The 18061-nt window shown below is 47.0% G+C and overlaps 1 protein-coding gene across 1 annotated transcript in view; it reads right to left on the reverse strand.

Moving 5' to 3' along the window:
* Positions 1–18061, reverse strand: part of ARSG (arylsulfatase G) — a 96015-nt gene that overhangs the window by 14590 nt on the left and 63364 nt on the right. The window contains exons 8-9 of the mRNA XM_006886399.1: positions 12109–12217; positions 1737–1857 (exon numbers count right to left, since the gene is read on the reverse strand). Of these exons, the coding sequence (XP_006886461.1) occupies positions 1737–1857; positions 12109–12217 (230 nt within the window). The remainder of the gene's footprint in view (positions 1–1736; positions 1858–12108; positions 12218–18061) is intronic.

The following is an 18061-nucleotide window of genomic DNA, read 5'->3' on the forward strand; positions in this document are numbered from 1 at the left end:
ATCAGTAACGATATCCCTTGTCTCACGCTCTTTCAGAATCTGGTTTGAATTTCTGGTAGTCTCAAGTACTGAAGAGCAATGGTGTTTGTCTGGAGACTAAGGTGCATCTGACAGGCCATGGGCTTTGCAATCACTTGCTATGCATCAGAGAGCTGGACAATGACTAAGGAGGATAGAAGGAGAATTAATGCCTTTGAGCTGTGGTGCTGGAGAAGAGTATTGAGGGTACCATAGACTGCTAAGAAAACAAACAGATTCATCCTGGAGAGGGTTAAACTGGGCTGCTTCTTGGAGGCAAGGATTCTGAGGCTCCGTCTGACATACTTTGGACATATTGTAAGGAGGGACCGGTCCTTGGAGAGGGACATCATGCTTGGGAGGGTGGAGGGACAGTACAGGAGAGGAAGGCCCTCTATGAGGTGGATTGATTCAGTGACTGGGGTAATCAGGGTGGGTGTATCGGAGACAGTGCAATTGGCACAGGACAGAGCAGAGTTTAGGGCTATTGTACATAGAGTCGCTATGAGTCACAAGTAACTCGACAGCACATAACAACATTATTGATGTATTGCTACCATAATTTTTTCAATTATCTTCAGCAAAATGTTAAACACAAGGGGTTTTACGCTTGTTTTACATTACAAATAATGGTATTATTGATAACTTCCACATTCTGTTGTACCATCTTTTTTTATGGGCTTCTTCCAGTCAGGTGGCCAGGGAGCTGGCTTCCACATTTCTCAGCATCAAGCACGATTGCTTGATGAAACATTTCAGTTGGTATTTCGTCAATTCCTGGAACTCCGTTTTTTCAGCCCTGACTTCAGTGCAGCTTGGACTGCTTTTAGTTTCTTTTAAGTAACACACTCCTGCCTGAAGTGGTTGAATGCTGACCACATTCAGCACCAGCCATCTCTGAGCGGGACACTGCAACCTGTTTGCTATTTATATGAAAATGTCATCGTTGTGTAACTTACATACTGCTCTCATTTACACTGGCCATGAATGAACCATATCCAACCGGTCAGTGCTTTTCAATCACGTAACAGAGAAAAACTATTTTCAGATAGGATCAAATCCAAAGGTAAAAGAGTCAGGACTCCAACACATATTTGGGGACCATAATTTAATTACATATCTATATATTTCTATCTCTATCTCTATATATATAGAGAGAGATATCTTCACTTCCATAAACAGCTTGCCTCTGGAAACCCTATGAACCTGGAGTAAGGTGAAAGTCACCCAAGTATTGAGGACTTTTGTTCATAAGGTCACTATGAGTCATCTATGACTCGACAGCACTTAACAACAACCCTCTAGCAGGTTTTAGGAGGCTGTAAGTTGTGCAGAGCTGGGTGGATTCTAAGCAGCACAAGGTACTATGTTTCAGTGAGCAGTGAAACTCCCTGTGGACTATACCACCAGAACTCCAGTATGTACATTACAGGAAATAAATAGTAACGCAAACATATCATGAACCAAATATTTAAATATAAACATGAACTGACAAACAGACTCACTCCATCACAGGGGAAAGAAGGGAGTGGAAAAGGAGGTTTGTCTCAAAGGGCCGCCCACCTCAGGGCTTCTTAAGTGAGGTCTGAACCAGCTTCTAGCACGCACCTTCTAACACGTGGCCAGCTGCAGCCAGCTCGCAGGTGCTGGGTGAGAGGAGGCTGCTGGCCAATGAAGACCCTGAACCTCTGACCTCTGCCCATCCCTTTTCCACTTACCTTGTGTCCAGTCTGCAGCTGACCAAAGAGCACCTCAGAGACATCGAGCCCATCAAAGCGCCGGTTCGAGGGCAGGCTGGCCTGGGCCAGGGCCACGATGGTGGGGAAGATGTCCAGCACGCTGCAGGAAGAACAAGACCAAGTTAGCGCCAGGCTGTTCTCATTCCCAGACTGACTGGCCACGTGGCAGACAAAACCCACCCAGGGTAGCCCAGAACCAACAGCCCCCTGAGCGTTCTGTCCTCTGCAGGGCTTGCAGGTCCCCTGACACCCTACCCCTACCACAGGCACACTGCTGTGGGAGCTCAGCAGCCTGCTAGCCACGTCACTGTCCGAGTTCAAGTTCAAGCTGCCACATACTCTCTCGCTTCTTAATGCCTCAGTGTTCTTCTCTTTAAAATGGGCATCATATTAATCGTACCTGCCTCCTGGAGAGGCTGTATGGATGAAACAGTTACCACACTTAGGAGAAAGGTGAGCATTTGGAATGCTGAGTGAATGTCTTTTTTTTTTATGTCTTTTGAACATTCTTGTCTCTTTTTCAATTAATTTTAATGAAAGTTTACAAAGACTTACGGTTTCCAGTCATTCATTGTTGCACTTTTCTCCCTGCCCACTCACTCCCCCACCCGCTTCACTCTTCTCCTTGAAAAGTAAAAGAAAAATTCTTTCATTATTATACAATCCCTCCCCCCAGGTTCACTCCACCGTGCAGCCTTCAGTCTGGACTCCTGTCATTACAATAATACCTAATCATATATCCCTTTTAAACACTTCTCTCCCTCATCTGTTTCAATGCAGTTATACATCATTCCTCTCCTCCTTCTCTGTCTTCCCCCACCCCGATGTCAGTCCCGTTTTACAACAGTGGCCCTATGCAAGATTTGTTCTTTTGTGACCAAGGTATCTCACTCAGCATAATGTCCTCCAGGGTCACCCATTTTGCAGAATATTTCATGAGTTCCTTGTTTTTCAATGCAGCATAGTATTCCATTGTGTGGATATACCAGAGCTTATCTATCCATTCGTTTGTTGATGGGCACTTGGGTTGTTTCCTGCTCTTTGCTATTGTGAACAAAGTCGCAATAAACATGGGTGTGCAGAATGTCTGTTTTATAATTATTCACCGGCGCCTCACTAGAAGCCTAGTTCTTGAAGATCTAAGGGGTTCCACCTGTCACCAGACAGGCAGTAGCCACTCAGAGGGAACAGTGTGTGACAGGTGTCTGCACAAGGAAGCTCAATTCATGTTCAAGTCCCAGGTTCTCGGGAGTCAATGTTTAATCTTCAGAATGTCCTGCTACATAAAACGCCTACCCTGCTCTTCATCTTGGTCGAGTTCTTTTCCTCCATTTCAAAGCGGTGCTTGCTGTGGAGAAAATGAGCTCAGACAGAAACAAAGAAGTGAGAGGAACACAGATTCCCGTCACCCAGAGGCAACCAGGTCAGCACTTGGATGCGCTGCGTTCATGTGATTCTTCCTTCTTGGATCAAGTGGTTTTATTTTGTTTAACTAGTCAGCACTTCTCCCTGCAGCCTGCTGGGTGCCTGTTGGGTGCACTGCTCTGTAAGAACACAGGGCCTTTCCCTCAGCAGGGCTGTTTATCTGAGGGCCAGGCCAACTGAGTCAGTGGGTTTGTGGAACCAGGAGCAGGGCAGTTAATTGCTGGGTATGGCTTCCCTAGGGGAGGCCTGGGGCATCTTGAGTGCTGGGCACTGTGGCAAACTTGGGTCCACCCATGGAGAGGTCTCTAGGACCACCAATAAAACACATAAAAAAACCAAGCCAACAGTGGCTGGCCAAGACTACCCCAACTTGTGACTACCCATAAGGGTCAGAGTAGAACCGGGCTGTCTCTGTCTTTCTTTCAAAGAACCTTCAGGTCAACTTGAATTGTCAACCTCTTAGTCACCAGCTCTGCATGGATAGTGGCTTCACCACTCCACCCAGGGGCTCCTTCAAAGATCACTTCACCCACATTCCCACCCTGAAGCCTGCAGGTCTCCACCCACTATGGGTCTTCAACTCTCAGTAGAATCTGCCCACCAGTTTACAGCGTGGAGTGGTTTCTGGTTTCCCTTCACAGGCCACGCACATGGCTGGTGGCTTAGCTCTTGAGACACTCAGTCCAGGAGCCTGCACCCCACACTACAGGCAGTCAAAGGAGCGTGCAGTGAGCACGTGCCAGGAGTAGGATGCTCCAGAACCTGTTCCAAGTCCAAGGTCCCTGCACCCAGTCAGGGAGCTGAGAGCACTGTGCTGCAGGCTGAACCGGGCGGGGAGGCTTGAGGGTGGCTGTTTATGATTTCTCTAAACTGCGCCTCTAAGAGAAATTAGAAACACATATTACGTCAAGTCACTGACCACGGAAAAACAGAATGTGTGTTAGAATGTACGTTTTCTTTCTCAGCTTATTTTTTCCTCCTGTAGCATTTGGCTACTGTGACACTGATGTGCCAAATGTGGTAAAGGTTACCCATGGCGGACAGTGTCGGCTGGAGCTTCCTGACTAAGACAAGCCTGGAAGCAGGAGCGGCATCTGCTTCCGAAATGACTTGCCTCCGGAAATTCTATGTACGAACAGTGCTCAAGGCCTTTTGTTCATAGGATCGCTATGAGTCATCTACGACTCAACAGCACCTAACAACAACAACAGCATTTGGCTTAGTGGTAAGGAGTTGTGTTTCCAACTCAAAGGCCAATGGTTTGAATACATTAACTGCTCTGTGGAAGAAACATGGGTAGTCTCCTCCCATGCGGTTTACTGCCTCTGAAAACCCACCAGAGGGTCAGCTATGAGTCAGTTCCAACTCATCAGCACACAACAAATGACAATTACCATTTGGAGGGACAGAGGTCATAGGGAGCTGCACTGCTTACCCAAAGATGGCCCCTCTCTGGCAGAATGAACCCACCAGCAGTTCCCTGGAGAAGGACAGGCAGTCTCCTCCTGTGTGATTTACAACCTCTGAAAGTCCACTGGAGGGTCGGCTATGAGTCAGTCCCTACACAATGGCAATGAGCTTGAGCTTGATGAATTCAGGTATTAGGATTGTAGTTGTTATGTGCCATCAAGTTGCTTGCATAGGGACCCTATGTATAACAGCCCTATACCCTGCCCTATCCTGTGCCAATCTTATTATCTCCGACACACTTATCCCCATTACCCCAGTCACTGAATCAGTCCATCTCATCGAGGGTCTTCCTCTCCTGTGCTGCCCCTCCACCCTTCCAAGTATGAAGTCCCTCTCCAAGGACTGGTCCCTCCTTGCAACATGTCCAAATTATTAGGATAAATATCCTAATTATTATTAGAACCTAGTTTGAGTTCCAATACTCAAACTCCCAGTGCCTCAGAGCTTGGCAGGAACCTGAGAGGTAGAGCCCACCAAGAACACAAAGAATCTCCTCCCCATGAAAAAAGGTTTTACACCGTTAGTGACTGAAGGTGGGCTAGTGGCAAGAAGCACTGCTGCAATCCCAAAGGTTCACGGTTCAAGGCCACCAGTTGATCCATGGAAGAAGACTGGGCAATCTCCTGTGCGATTAACTTCCTCTGAAAACCCACTGGAGGGTCAGCTCTGGGTTGGTTCTGACTCAACGGTATACAACAGTATAAATGTCAAAAAGCAAGCACTTCATTGTACGAGTAAGTTTCCTGTCTGCTGACACACAGCTCTAGCTCCATGGATTGACAAGCATAGCTTCCTCAGTAAGTGCACAGACTCATTCTACCAGCAAGCGTCCTCTCTGGAGGCGCTCTTGCTTTCTGGACCCACACCTTAGGAAGCCCATAGCTCTGCTCCACGCAGGTCTCCGGGTTCTGCTGCCTCCATGTATCTACCAATCACTTCTCACTAGCTCTCCAGAATTAACAATTGTCTGTCTACCAGGTCAAGGAGGTGCTTGGCACAGAGATCTGGGGTTCAAAGCACTTGCTGCACGTTTAGTTCTTTCTTGCTGGAAGAGAGCTATTCAGGACCCTTAGTGGGTCGCAAATACCTCTCATTTGCAAAGTCCTGCATCTCTGTGGGCATGAACACCCTCTATTTGCATAATGCTGTTTAGTTATGTGGTAAGAATTATAAAAACCAAGGTTAAAGAGCCACATCAAGTAATTCACTGCACAGCAGTCGGTAGAAAGTTGAATCGCATGAATAATTTCTTTTTGAAAGATTACCACAAAGCTGCTTCTTATGAGGTGGAGATTAAAGGCGCTCCAAATGCCCAACTTTTCCAAAGTGCTGTACCACGTCACTGCCTCTGATATTAGTCCTCCTCGCCTCAGCCTTCTTCTGTGTCTGATTCCTGTAATTTGCTGCAGCATCTCACAAACTGTCATGGAAATGGCTCATATAGCTGTGGAAGCAAGGAAGTTCCAAACTGGGGGGTCAAGCTTGAGTTTGAAGGGCTCAGCTGACCCCCACGTTCACAGGGGCTGATGAATGACAGGCAGGTTGGCTTGTCAGGCAGGGGAGGCCAGGGCAAACACGGCTGACCCTTGCCAAAGCATTCGTATATGAAGGCTACAAATAACACTGCAAAGAGGCAGAGGGTGGTGACGTGGGCCACGCCCGCTGATTAGATAAAGACTCAATCTATAACCCATTCTATTCCGGCCTCATTCCAGAATCCTGCCTCATCCCCCAACAGAACAACTCAATCCAGAAAGGGGTCACGGTCACAGCCAAGATGACTAGGACTCATAACACATCACACAATGGAGGAGTATGGCTTTAAAGGCCACATGAAGTAGTTCACTGCACCATACAATTATATAAATATTATGTGTCAAGCCATTTTCTCAAAACCAGAAGTTCATTTTTCCTTTCTGATTAAAAATAATAATAATAATAATAAATAAAATGCTTTTTAATGCACCTCTAAAAAGCACTGTGTCTCTTGGGGGTTGTGTACCAATCAGGGAGTTTTTCTTTTGCTTTTCAAGGAGAGGAGTGAATGGGGGGGGGGGGGGGAGAAGAGTGCAGCAATGAATGAATGGAATTCCAAAATCTCTGTAGATGGTTATTGAAATAAAAAAAAAAAAGCACTGTGTCTCCTGGGTCTGATGGAGAAGCTGGTCCTGACTTTTTTTTTTTTAATTGAGATTTTAATGAAATATTATAAAGGACTTTGATTTTCATTCATTCATTACTGTACATTTTCTTTCCTACCCACCCCTCCTCCCAGTTCGCTTTTTTTCTTTGGAAAAAAATAATCATCTGTTGTTATACAATCCGCCCCTCTCCAAGTCCACTTTACTATGCAGCACTTACTCCGGATTCTTGACATGCAAATAATACCTAATCATATATCCTTCTTAAATAGTTCTCTCCCTCATCTATTTCAATGCAGTGTACATTATTTATCCCCTCTTTTCTTAGTTTTACCCCAAGCCTGATGTCAGTCCTGTTTTACAACAGTGGCACTATGTAGTATTTTTCCTTTTTCCTTTTCACTCAGCATAATGTCCTCCAGAGTCATCCATTCTGCATAGTATTGCATGAGTTCCTTGTTTTTCAATGCAGCGTAGAATTCCATTGTGTGAATATACCACAGCTTCTCTATCCATTTGTTTGTTGATGGGCACTTGGGTTGTTTCCAATTCTTTTCTATTGTGAACAAAGCAGCAATAAACATAGGTGTGTGGTCCTGGTTTTTAAGGTAGAAAACCCCCTTTATGGAACTTGTGGTCATGAGAAGGTGAGATCAAATGTCTACTTATGAAGAGAGGGCTTAACTCCACAGAAAGGCAGACTGAGTCTCAGAGCAGGCAAAGTGTCATCCTGGAAGATTCTGTTGCCGATATAAAAGTATCTTCTGTTTTCTTAATACGGCTTCAGGCAAGCCAGGCTTTGAAGGGGTTGGAAAGTAAAAAGACAGGAGGGGAAGAATGTTTCCTAGCCCCTGAGGACACTTTGATTGTCGCTTATAGGAAGAAAAGGCATGGCAATCTGAGGACAGAAAGTCAGATAGGTGAGGGGCTGTGAGATTTTTGCCCCTCTGATTGGTATGAGGAAGGGATGAGCAGAACTACCTCTGAGCAATGAAAAGTGGGAACTATCCTTAGAACTAGGAAAATAGTCCTATTTTTTTTTAGGATTTAGTCATGTCTTCCTGCATTGTTATTTGCTCCACTTCCTTGCCCTCCATACCAGTCCCTCTACCAGAAAGGAGAAAGAAGGAAACCACGAAAGCTACATCTAAACGACCAGTCACTGACACGAGCTTGTTTCTTGAAGCCTGTCCTTAAACACCAACTTCCATTTTCAAAAATAGGAGCCTTGAAGTTTCTACTTCCAGGGTATTAGCTCCTTGACGTTTCCACATCTGGGGTCTGATTCTATGCTTCAGAACTGTACAGAACCCGGGAATCCCACTTCCACGTGACTGACGACCTTGCAGACAGATAACCAAACACTCCACCAAGTACCTCCAGGGAACCACCTGAGCACCTAGCCAGACAGCAGCTTCTGTTGCTTTCCAGATCCAACAAGATTCGATCCCTTGTATCACTCTGTTCACCTTAAGCTCGATCCAGATCATCTCCAAAAGAGCAGTCCTCTAGTGCGAACAGAAATGGAGAGCTCCCAGCTCAGGTGCCAAACAGAGTCTTCGCTTTATTGTATATCACTAGAAGAAATGACCTTCACCAGGTTCATTCACAACCCGGCCTCTGCCCGACCCCCAATTCCTTCCCCCTTTTCCTTTATTTGGTGCTGCCTTTAGAAATGCTTGGTTGACACAACCGTGGGTGGTGGTGCAGAGGCTGCAAGTGGCGTTCTTCAGTAGACAAGATGCTGCAGAGGGAGGGATGCCGTGGATCGCCCCACAGTGCACAGGACATCCTCCCACCGCCAAGTGACTGCCAAAGTGTCAACTGTGCCGAAGGTGAGGAAGGTTGCATTAAAAGGTTAGGTTAAAACCCCCAAGCCTTTTCCGTACATTCTATCAGAGACAGAACCTCCTTAGAGAGCGCTGGTCTGATTGGTCCATGTCCACATCTCCAGTTCCTCGAAGAACGCTTGCCCTGCGGCTGGTTACACTAATAAAATGTGTTCAGGAAATGAACCTTGCCCATTCTGTAATTGTGACAATGGACTTGGGGTCAGGACCTGCCTTTAGTTAGCTACAGTCGACTTACACACACTCACACACTGAAGATTGATGTTATTTGTCATTATATGCCGTCGAGTCGCCTGCGACTCATAGCGACCCTATGGACAACAGCCCTAAACCCTACTCTGTCCTGTGCCCGTCTCACTGCCTCCGACACACCCAACCCACTTATAGTTATCTATAAAAGAGGCAGTTCTTGTGGCCCAGTGAATAGGAAGCTGTTCTGCCAATCCAAAAGCAGGCAGTTCAAATCCACCTGCTGCTTCTTAGGACACAGATGGGCAACCTCTTCCTGTGCGATTTACAGCCTCTGGAATGCGCTGGAGGATCAGCTGTGAGTCGCTTCTAACTCGACGGCAATGTGTGATCTGTAAGAACAGAGCCGAGAGTGGGGTTCTCCTCACTCCCACCCCTGTCCCACACACATATTTTCAAATATTCACAGTGAGTGTTCACACCAGTCTGACTACTCCCTGAGGCCGCTGGAAGAGAAACTTAAAAGGCTCTCGACTCTAAGTGGCTGGAGAGAGTTATGTGGCGTTATCTCAGACCTAAGGGGAGATCTATGTTTCTCCCAAGAATAAAGCACTAGGGTGAATGATAAGTAATGTGAGCTGGAATGTCTGGCTGGGCCCCCACGAGCATGAAGTATGAGTTTCCGTTTCTGGCATATGGATCATAATGACATTCTTCTAGAGCTAGACTTGGCGGGAACAGTGGGAGAAAAGCTCTGGACACACAACAACTTGCCGGGGCAATGAGAAAGCTTCCTTTGCAAGGATTCATGTGGGGAAATGGCGGTAGGGTGAATCCTCCTGAGAAACATCCCTGATACCAAATCAGAGCTAACCTAACACCAGAGATTATCCTAAGATGGGCTGGTGTGGTGTACTGACACCGTGCAGGTAAAATTCCCCCAGTGGGGCCTGGGCCCTACAGGAAAGGGTACCGTGTACCATGGCTAATCCCTTGGCCCTGAGCACATCCTCGAAGGCCCTAAGTTATCCACAATACAATGTCATTTGACAAGAGAGTCATGGTTGATTGTAGGCACAAACACAGTTCTCACATAAGGAGGACATGCTCAGCTTTTGGCGATGTAACTTGAGAGACTGTGGAGTTATTTGTGCATGTGCAGCCCAGCCCTTGAACTTGGCCCCTCGCAGTAAGTGCACTCACTCCACAGGGCAGTCCTTAGGAGAAACAGCCGCCGGCCTGGCCCTCTTCCCAGGCGGCCTGACATCACAGCCTCCAGGCTTCTCTCCTGTTGTCACACCTGCCGGCACCCGCTGAGCGTGTGCTGCCCCCTCTGGAGTGTCCAGGGCTGACCTGGAGTTCCTTGGGGGCCCCACAGACTGCCAGCAGCAAGCTCACCACCCCCTCCCCTACTCTGACCACCAACGCTGTTCCCCACATCTTTCCCTGTACGTGAGTCTCCCTCCCTTCCTCCCTACTGGGTGCAATGATGCTGGTAGGTGCTAATCAAGCTTGGCTTACTCTACTAGTCTGTGTCCTCTGTATCAGAACCTTTGGAAGTAGACAATTAGTCCCAGATCAAAACCTCCGGGCGTGTGAACAAGCACAATGTCTGTGGAGAGTCCCTCTCGTCCGTGGATACAGAGTAGAACCAATGTGAGGAAGTCCCCGTCTGAATTAGCAAGAAGTCTGCATGATACAGCCTGGATCTATAACTCCAGTGGCACTGTTTTCTACAGTGCCAAGTACACCACTGTCAAGTTCTCTGCCAAGAAACTGGCCTCTAAGATCTACCAGATGGGGAGATAAGAGTGATGGTGAGATATTAGCACATTTACAGCTGTCCTTCTAACAAGGACAGTGACTCATGTTGCTGGAGAAGAAGCTTCATTGCCAGAGGTAAGAAGAGTGTTCTTATCCAGGAATTCACCCGTTGCCTACTTACTGGCCTAGTGGGAGCCTCATCCAAACAGGCGTCTAGACTCCTTTTCTTGGGACCATTTGACAGCCAGTGAGTGGCAGGCTGATGCCCCAACAGTCACTTCAGACATCGGCGCTACCTCCAACGACAGAATAATAAGCACTCTTCTTTGTTTTCACTTGATTGGCTACTTGCTGTGCATCTGAGAGCTGGACAATGAAGAAGGATGACAGAGGAAGAACTGATGCCTTTGAGCGGTGGTGTTGGAGAAGAGTAATGAATATCCCACGGACGGTCAAAATAACAAACAGATACGTCTTGGAGAAAGTGCAATCAGAGTGCTCCTTGGGGGAAAAGATGACAAAACTTCATCTCACATATTTTGGGCATGTTGCTAGGAGAGTCTGTTCCTTAGAGGGGGACGTCATGCTTGGAAACGTAGGGGGAGATGAAAGAGAGGAAGACCCTCAATGAGGTAGGATGACAGACCCCGTGACTACAGCAATGGGCTCGAGTGTGTCAGAGTTGATGAGGACGGCACAGGATAGGACAGGGCTCAGGGCCGTTGCTCACAGAGTCCTATGAGTCAGAGACTCCATTTGACAACATCTAACAATGACCGCCTCTCTGTTTGGCCCACATTAAGAGCTAAGCCCGTCTCTCTTTTTGCTCTTCCCCCCCCCCCCCCATTAGCAGAGAGTTCTTAGATGGCACATATGATTAAGTGCTTGCCTGCTTACTGGAAGGTTGGTGGATCAAATCCATCCAAAGACATCTCAGAAGACAGGCCTGATGACCTACTTCCAAAACACCAGTCAGAGAAGAGCTCACTGAGCACAGTTCTCTGACCCACACGGGGCCACTGAAAGTGGGAACTGGCTCTCCGGCGGCTGGCTTGGTTCTCCTCTTCAGCAGGCAGAGCTATGACTCAGCCCTAAAAGAAGTGAAACCCACCCTAATCACTCGGGACGTGGACATTATCCCCACAGGACAGACTGAGAGGAGTCCCAAGATACTAATTAATTGGCACACACAACTGCCTTCGAGGCAAAGGCACACTGCTCCAAACAGAGTTCCAATGTTAGCTGAGCACAAGGTGCTTCCTTTCGACTTGGATTTTTCTCTCCTTCTCATTTCCTCCTCTCTGGGCATGTTCTCTCCTCAGAAAGACCCAAGGGGCCAGGAATTCCCAGGGCTTCCCAAAGTGTGTTCCTTCCTGCTGCCCATCCGTTTCCAGCCCAGCCATCTGCCACCACACATAGGCACGCGACAGGTGAGTTTACCAGCAGCTGTGACCACCCAAGAATCCGTGACTTCTGCTCGCCGTAGACCCCAAAGTCTCCAGGGACTCGTACCTTAACAAGGCAGTGCTGGTGACATTGGCGGGGACTCTGCCAGGCCAGTAAGCCAAGGCTGGGACCCGGTGTCCTCCTTCCCATGTGGTCTGTTTGGCTGGGCTTCCTCCTGTGAGGGATGGAGACAGATGGTTCATGCACTGCAGTGAGTCGGGATTTCTTTTCTGATAAGAGCATATATATATGTAAGGGGGACAATTCCAAGATTTCCTAATAATTCCAATGCAGGAATGACTTTCCTCGTTAACAGTTGTTTTTACCCAACTAGTTCATATTTTTCAAGCAATCATTTTCTTTTCCTGGGTAGAACGTTATGTGTATCCTCTCCTCCTTTATTCTTTACAGAGTCTCATCGCTTTATTTTCACCACCTGAAATGATCTTCCTGTTGGTTTACTCACCTCCAGGCTGGTTTCACACCATGAGATCAGACACTTCATTAATTCATTCACCCCTGGCAGCACCCGAGGTTCAGCACTCTGAACCAGTTCTGGATGATATAGTCACTGCTCCCTGGCATCAGAACCAATTCACTGCTGATTCTCTAGTGGGATTTTGGAGGCTGTAAATCTTGGGACAGTGACTAGGGATGATAGAAAGAGAACTGATGCCTTTGAGTTGTGGTGCTGGAGAACAGTGTTGAATATACCATGGACTGCTAGGAAAACAAACAGGTTTGTCCTAGAGAGAGTGAAGCCAGAATGTTCCCTGGAGTCAAGGATTCTGAAGTTTCGTCTGACATACTTTGGGCATGTTGTAAGGAGGGACATCATGTTTGCGAGAGTGGAGGGATGGCGCAGGAGAGGAGGACCCTTGATGAGATGGATCGATTCTGTGAGTGGGGTGGTGGGAATGAGTGTGTTGGAGACAGTGAGGTTGGCACAGGATAGAGCAGGGTTTAGGGTTCTTGTACATAGGGTCACTACGAATCCCAAGGGACTCAACGGCACATAACAACAATAGCAACAAATCTTGTGATAGGACATTACCCATCCTTCTTCATAGAAGCTGCTGCTAGATTTGAACCACCTGAGAGGCCTCACCTTTGGGTTTCCAGCACAACTCCTTACGGATTATGCCATCAGAACTCCCTCTTAAGAATATTGTCAAGGCTTTAAATCAGGGTTTTTGACAGTTCAGTCATGACCAACGAAGTTAACCCAAAACACACCCAAATCTGTAAAATGTAGATGAGCCAGAATGAGACCTGGAACAAAAAAGAATTCTAGACTGGACAGAAGCATAATTTCCCTCTTAACAAAGAAGGCAAGGTATGTGTTGCATAGCAACCAGACGTCTTGAATGACACAGTTAGAAACAACGGTGTCAAGCTCAAAGATGGAAACCAAGCTTGCCACTTTAAACATGTGTCACTCTTCTCAGTCCTAACAACAGTCCAGTCTCTTGCATCAAGTTGCTGAAAGGGCTTACTATGCCTCTTGTAAGTCTCCAATTCTAGAGCTCTGACCCTTAGTTTCTCCTTTGCCAGTAATCATCCTAGAAGATCCAAAGTGTTCAAATACAGGTCTGTTACGTTTTACTTTGTCAGCATGACTTAACTGTTTGAAATCCATTTGAAGCCCTAGATCTAGTGAATGATAGATAAATATTTAGCAAATATGAAATATTTAGTACTCAACTTTTGTGATTGTAATATTTAAGATTAAAAAAAAAACCCACAAACCAACCCAAGACAATTATTTGGAAAAAGAGAAACTTCTCCCAGTGATTTAATCAGCCTGATGCCCAATGACTGGTCTGGCATCCACTGGATGGTTTTATTTTGCTTTGCTTTCCTTTGAATTAACGAGTTGTTATGCTGTCGTGGAGACAGCATTAGTAATAGCCTTTGCTTCTCTGGGAGGTGGGCAGAACAGAGGTGCCATCTATTAACTTCTTCTCGGGCAATTAAAGGAATTATTTCTGTAACCACTTAGTCAAAGGGGACCCCCAGTGCAACGATGACCAGCGGCCTGGAAGAGATGAGGTCATGTTACATGGAAACATCCTGAGCTCGTGTTGCACTGAATTGACATGAGCACCACCCCCCACACCCCACCCTCAGGCCGGTTGAGCCAGAGGCCAAGGAGTCCACAGAGTTAGCGTGTCAAAAGTCCTTCCAAGGCAAACAGGGTGCCTCACACATACCGTGTGCGCAACTTCCCCACGCCTGGCTGGCCCTTCAGACGAGGGGCTGGAAAACAAGGCAAAGGCGGGTCGCCTCTCTGCTCTCACACGCCCCACGGAACCTTTGATGTCCCTGGCCCAGCACAATGCAGTGGAAATGCTCGGCATTCTTCTCACTTTCTCAGAACCAGCTTTGGAGACCTCTGAGTGTTAAAGTGCAAACAGAACACAAAACCCGTGTGCTATGTATGGGCTGTCGAGGGGCCCTGGTGGGGCTCTGGTGCAGCCCTCAGCTGCTCCCTGAAAGACAGGCGGTCAGAAACCACCAGCTGCTCCCTGGGAGGGAGGGAGACGAGGCACCTGGTTCCACGAACATTTACACCTGGGGATGCTACCCTCTGCCAAGAGGGTCGCCATGACTCAAAACCCACTTAACTCGCAATGAGTTTGGTTTGCGTTTTTATGGACCGTTTATATTTAAGGGTGTGGGGATGATGAAACCAACTGGCGCTTGTGCAGGCTGAGGGAAACGCTTTGATCTAGCCATCACTTCTCTGATGCATTTTTCCTGTTAGAGCCACAACGTCACATAAAGAGTTACTCCCTCTATTCTTGCACGCAGGCCATGCAGAACTGCAGCGAGAGCAAAATGAGCTTCCACCTGCCTCCGGAGTGCACGACCTCTGCTCTGGATTAACGGTGAAGATCCTGGAGCAAAGGTGTGCACTGCACGGGCCAGAGTGCTGCTGACACTCACACCCCCGTGGAGGAGGGGGACCACCGCTCGGATGCCCGCGGCGTGGGTCGGTGAGAACATGAGGCTGTTTATGTGCGCGTCCTTGGTGTACAAAATCCAAACAGTCTTGCTTAACCTTTGCAGCCAGATGCTAAGGAAGGGTGAAGGCTTCGGTTCGAAGAGAAAAAGCTATTAGCTCTGAAGGTCAACCGGAAGGCGGGCCGGAGCTGTGTGGGCAAAGAGCACTGAAAGAGCACACGGCCTTTGGTCTCTGCCCCCAGGATGTTTCCAGAAGGGGAAGACAGAAATCCAGCCCCGTTGCCACCGAGCCAGGTCTGACTCACGGTGCCTTCACGTGTGGGCAGTCAATTTGCTCCGCAGTGCTGGGGGCTCAGCTGCCCATCACCACGCCTTTCTTTCAAGGTGCCTCTAGGTGAATTTGAACTGCCCACCTTTCTTGCTAGTAGTCAAGTTCAGGGGGTGAACTGGCCCCTAATTAATAAATGTCCTACTTAGTAACAGGAGCTTTGGTGTCATAGTGCATGATGTCTCAAACTGTGAAACAATAGGCCATTGGTTTGAATCTATCACCTGCTTCATGAGAGAAAGACAATCTCCTCCCATGAAGATTTACAGCCTCAAAAACCTAATCCAGGGTCCCTATCAGTCAGACGAGTGTTGTGTTGTTCTTGTGTCCCCTTGAGTCAGAAGAGAGTCATACCTGATTCTCCAGGGGGTTTCAGAGTTAGTAGATCGCACAGGAGGATATTGCCTGTCTAATGTTAATAAACAGACTCCCTGGGTGGTACAAACTGTTAAGTGCTTGACTATTAACCAAAAGACTGATAATTTGAACACACCCAGAGTTACCTAAAAAGATAACCCTAGAGGTCTCTAAAAAAAGGACACAGACTTGGGGCCCATATGGACATAGAATCTACATAAGAAGTCATCACGAGCTGGTCACTAACAACAACAACAACAGTGTTAGTAACGATGTAGTAATTAATGAAGACATGGAGGTACAATGCTTGGCAATACTTTTTACAGTAAAACAATAAGATTTCCTGTACTGGAATTCCATGGGTCTGTATTTCATACCACTGGGCCAATTGGCAGCATCATGATGGATGGTGAAGAGATTGAGATTGTTCATAGTTTTGGTTTGCTTGGCTCCCCAGTCAACACTCTTTGCACTAGCAGCCAGGAAATTAAAAGACATATTGTGATGAGAAAGTCTGCAGTTAGAGACCTCTCTAAAGTACTGAAGTGCAATGATGTCAGTCTGGAGACTAAGGTGCGCCTGATACAGGCCATAGTCTTTTTTTTTTTTTTCCACGATTTAGGAATTTTTATTAAAGCAAGAATTTTATAATCCAAATTACATTTCCTTGCTCAGTTATCAATTCTGTTACCTAAATCAGAACTGACATTCTGAGCTCTTCCACAGTAAAGAATTACAAAATTAAAGAAAGGAATGATTTAAATTCTTGTACTTTGTTGAAAATTCTTTTTCAGAGGGTCTCTAAAACATTAAGGACTAGCACGTGCTAGCCCCGGCATTTGCTTGGTACGTAAGGTTCAAGGTTTCCTTTCCTTTTTAGGCCATAGTCTTTGTAATCATTTGTTGTGCATTAGAGAGCTGAACAATGACTACGGATGATAGCAAGAGAGTTGATGCCTGTGAGCTGTGGTGCTGGCAAAGAGTATTGAACTGTTAAGAAAACGAATAGGTTTGTCCTGGAGAGGGTAAAGCCAGGCTGTTCCTTGGAGGCAAGGATTCTGAAGCTTTGTCTGACATACTTTGGACATGTTGCAAGGGGGGACCAGTCCTTGGAGAGGGACATCATGCTTGGGAGGGTGGAGGGACAGCACAGGAGAGGAAGACCCTCTATGAGGTGGATTGATTCAGTGACTGGGGTAACAGGGATAAGTGTGTCGGAGATAGTGCGATTGGCACAGGACAGAGCAGAGTTTAGGGCTGTGGTACATAGGGTCGCTATGAGTTGCAAGCAACTCGACAGCACATAACAACAACATGTTTCACAATGTTTGGTGGAGCTCCCACTTTAAGACAGGTTTGGAAGCAGGAGTGGCATCCATTTCCTAAACAACATGCCTCTGGAAACTCTATGAACTTTGAGAAATGATAGTTTATAGAAAGGCTTTGGGTCTTTTTTTCATAGGGTTGCTATGAGTCGTTCTCGACTCGATAGCAATCAATGACGACGATGACAACAACTGGTTTCCACCACTAAGTTATCTACTTGTTTGCCTTTTGAATTGTTTTTGCAATTGATTGGGTTTTTGGGGTGTGTGGGTGTGTGTGTGTGTGTGTGTGTGGGTGTGTATTTTTAATAGAGTTTTCAAAGAAACATACTTAAATGGATTTGCTTCATTTGAGCAAAGGGCTGGAAGCTGGGGGGTTAGGAGGCGTTCAACCATTTATCAAATTGTATAAAGCAGGGATGCAAGAATTATGAGGACGATAATGTGGATGGTGAAACATCCTGCCTTCCATGGCTGTGTCCACGGCAGGGACAGTCCCTCTCCACAGTGCCAGGACTGAAATGTGATACTGAATGCCCCTTGGATTCTGGCTCTAATGAAAAGATAAAATTATACATTCCAGACGCACCAGGGACCACCAGCTCACAGTCCTCATATTCTACAGGAATCCAGCATCTTCACAGTCCCACAGCGGGTGGGGAGGGCAGCAAGTATGAAAAGTGTGTCACCCGCAAGGAGACTGCCCTCTCAATCTCAGCTTTTCACCAACACTGCAAGGTGAGGTAAAGCTTGGAAGTTTTCTATCAGCAGTTTTTAAGGGTCCTCAGCTTTATGGGGCACGCTGGTGGTTGTCCTCTGAAGTGAGTCGCTCTGCCAGCCCAAAGGTTTTGAGGCTCCAGTGGTTCAAATCCACAAGTGGATCTGCGGGGGGGAGACAGGCAGCTTTGGAAGCCCAACAGAGGCTCTGTGAGTCTCGATGGCAGGGGTTTAACATTTTGTTGGTTTTCTTTCTTGCTTTCCAGCTGCGTGTGTGTGTGTGTGTGTGTGTGTGTGTGTGTGTGTGTGTGTGTGTGTGTGTGTG

This window comes from Elephantulus edwardii, unplaced genomic scaffold (assembly GCF_000299155.1).
Source record: "Elephantulus edwardii isolate Elephantulus edwardi_28Jun2011 unplaced genomic scaffold, EleEdw1.0 scaffold00048, whole genome shotgun sequence".
NCBI lineage: Eukaryota > Metazoa > Chordata > Mammalia > Macroscelidea > Macroscelididae > Elephantulus > Elephantulus edwardii.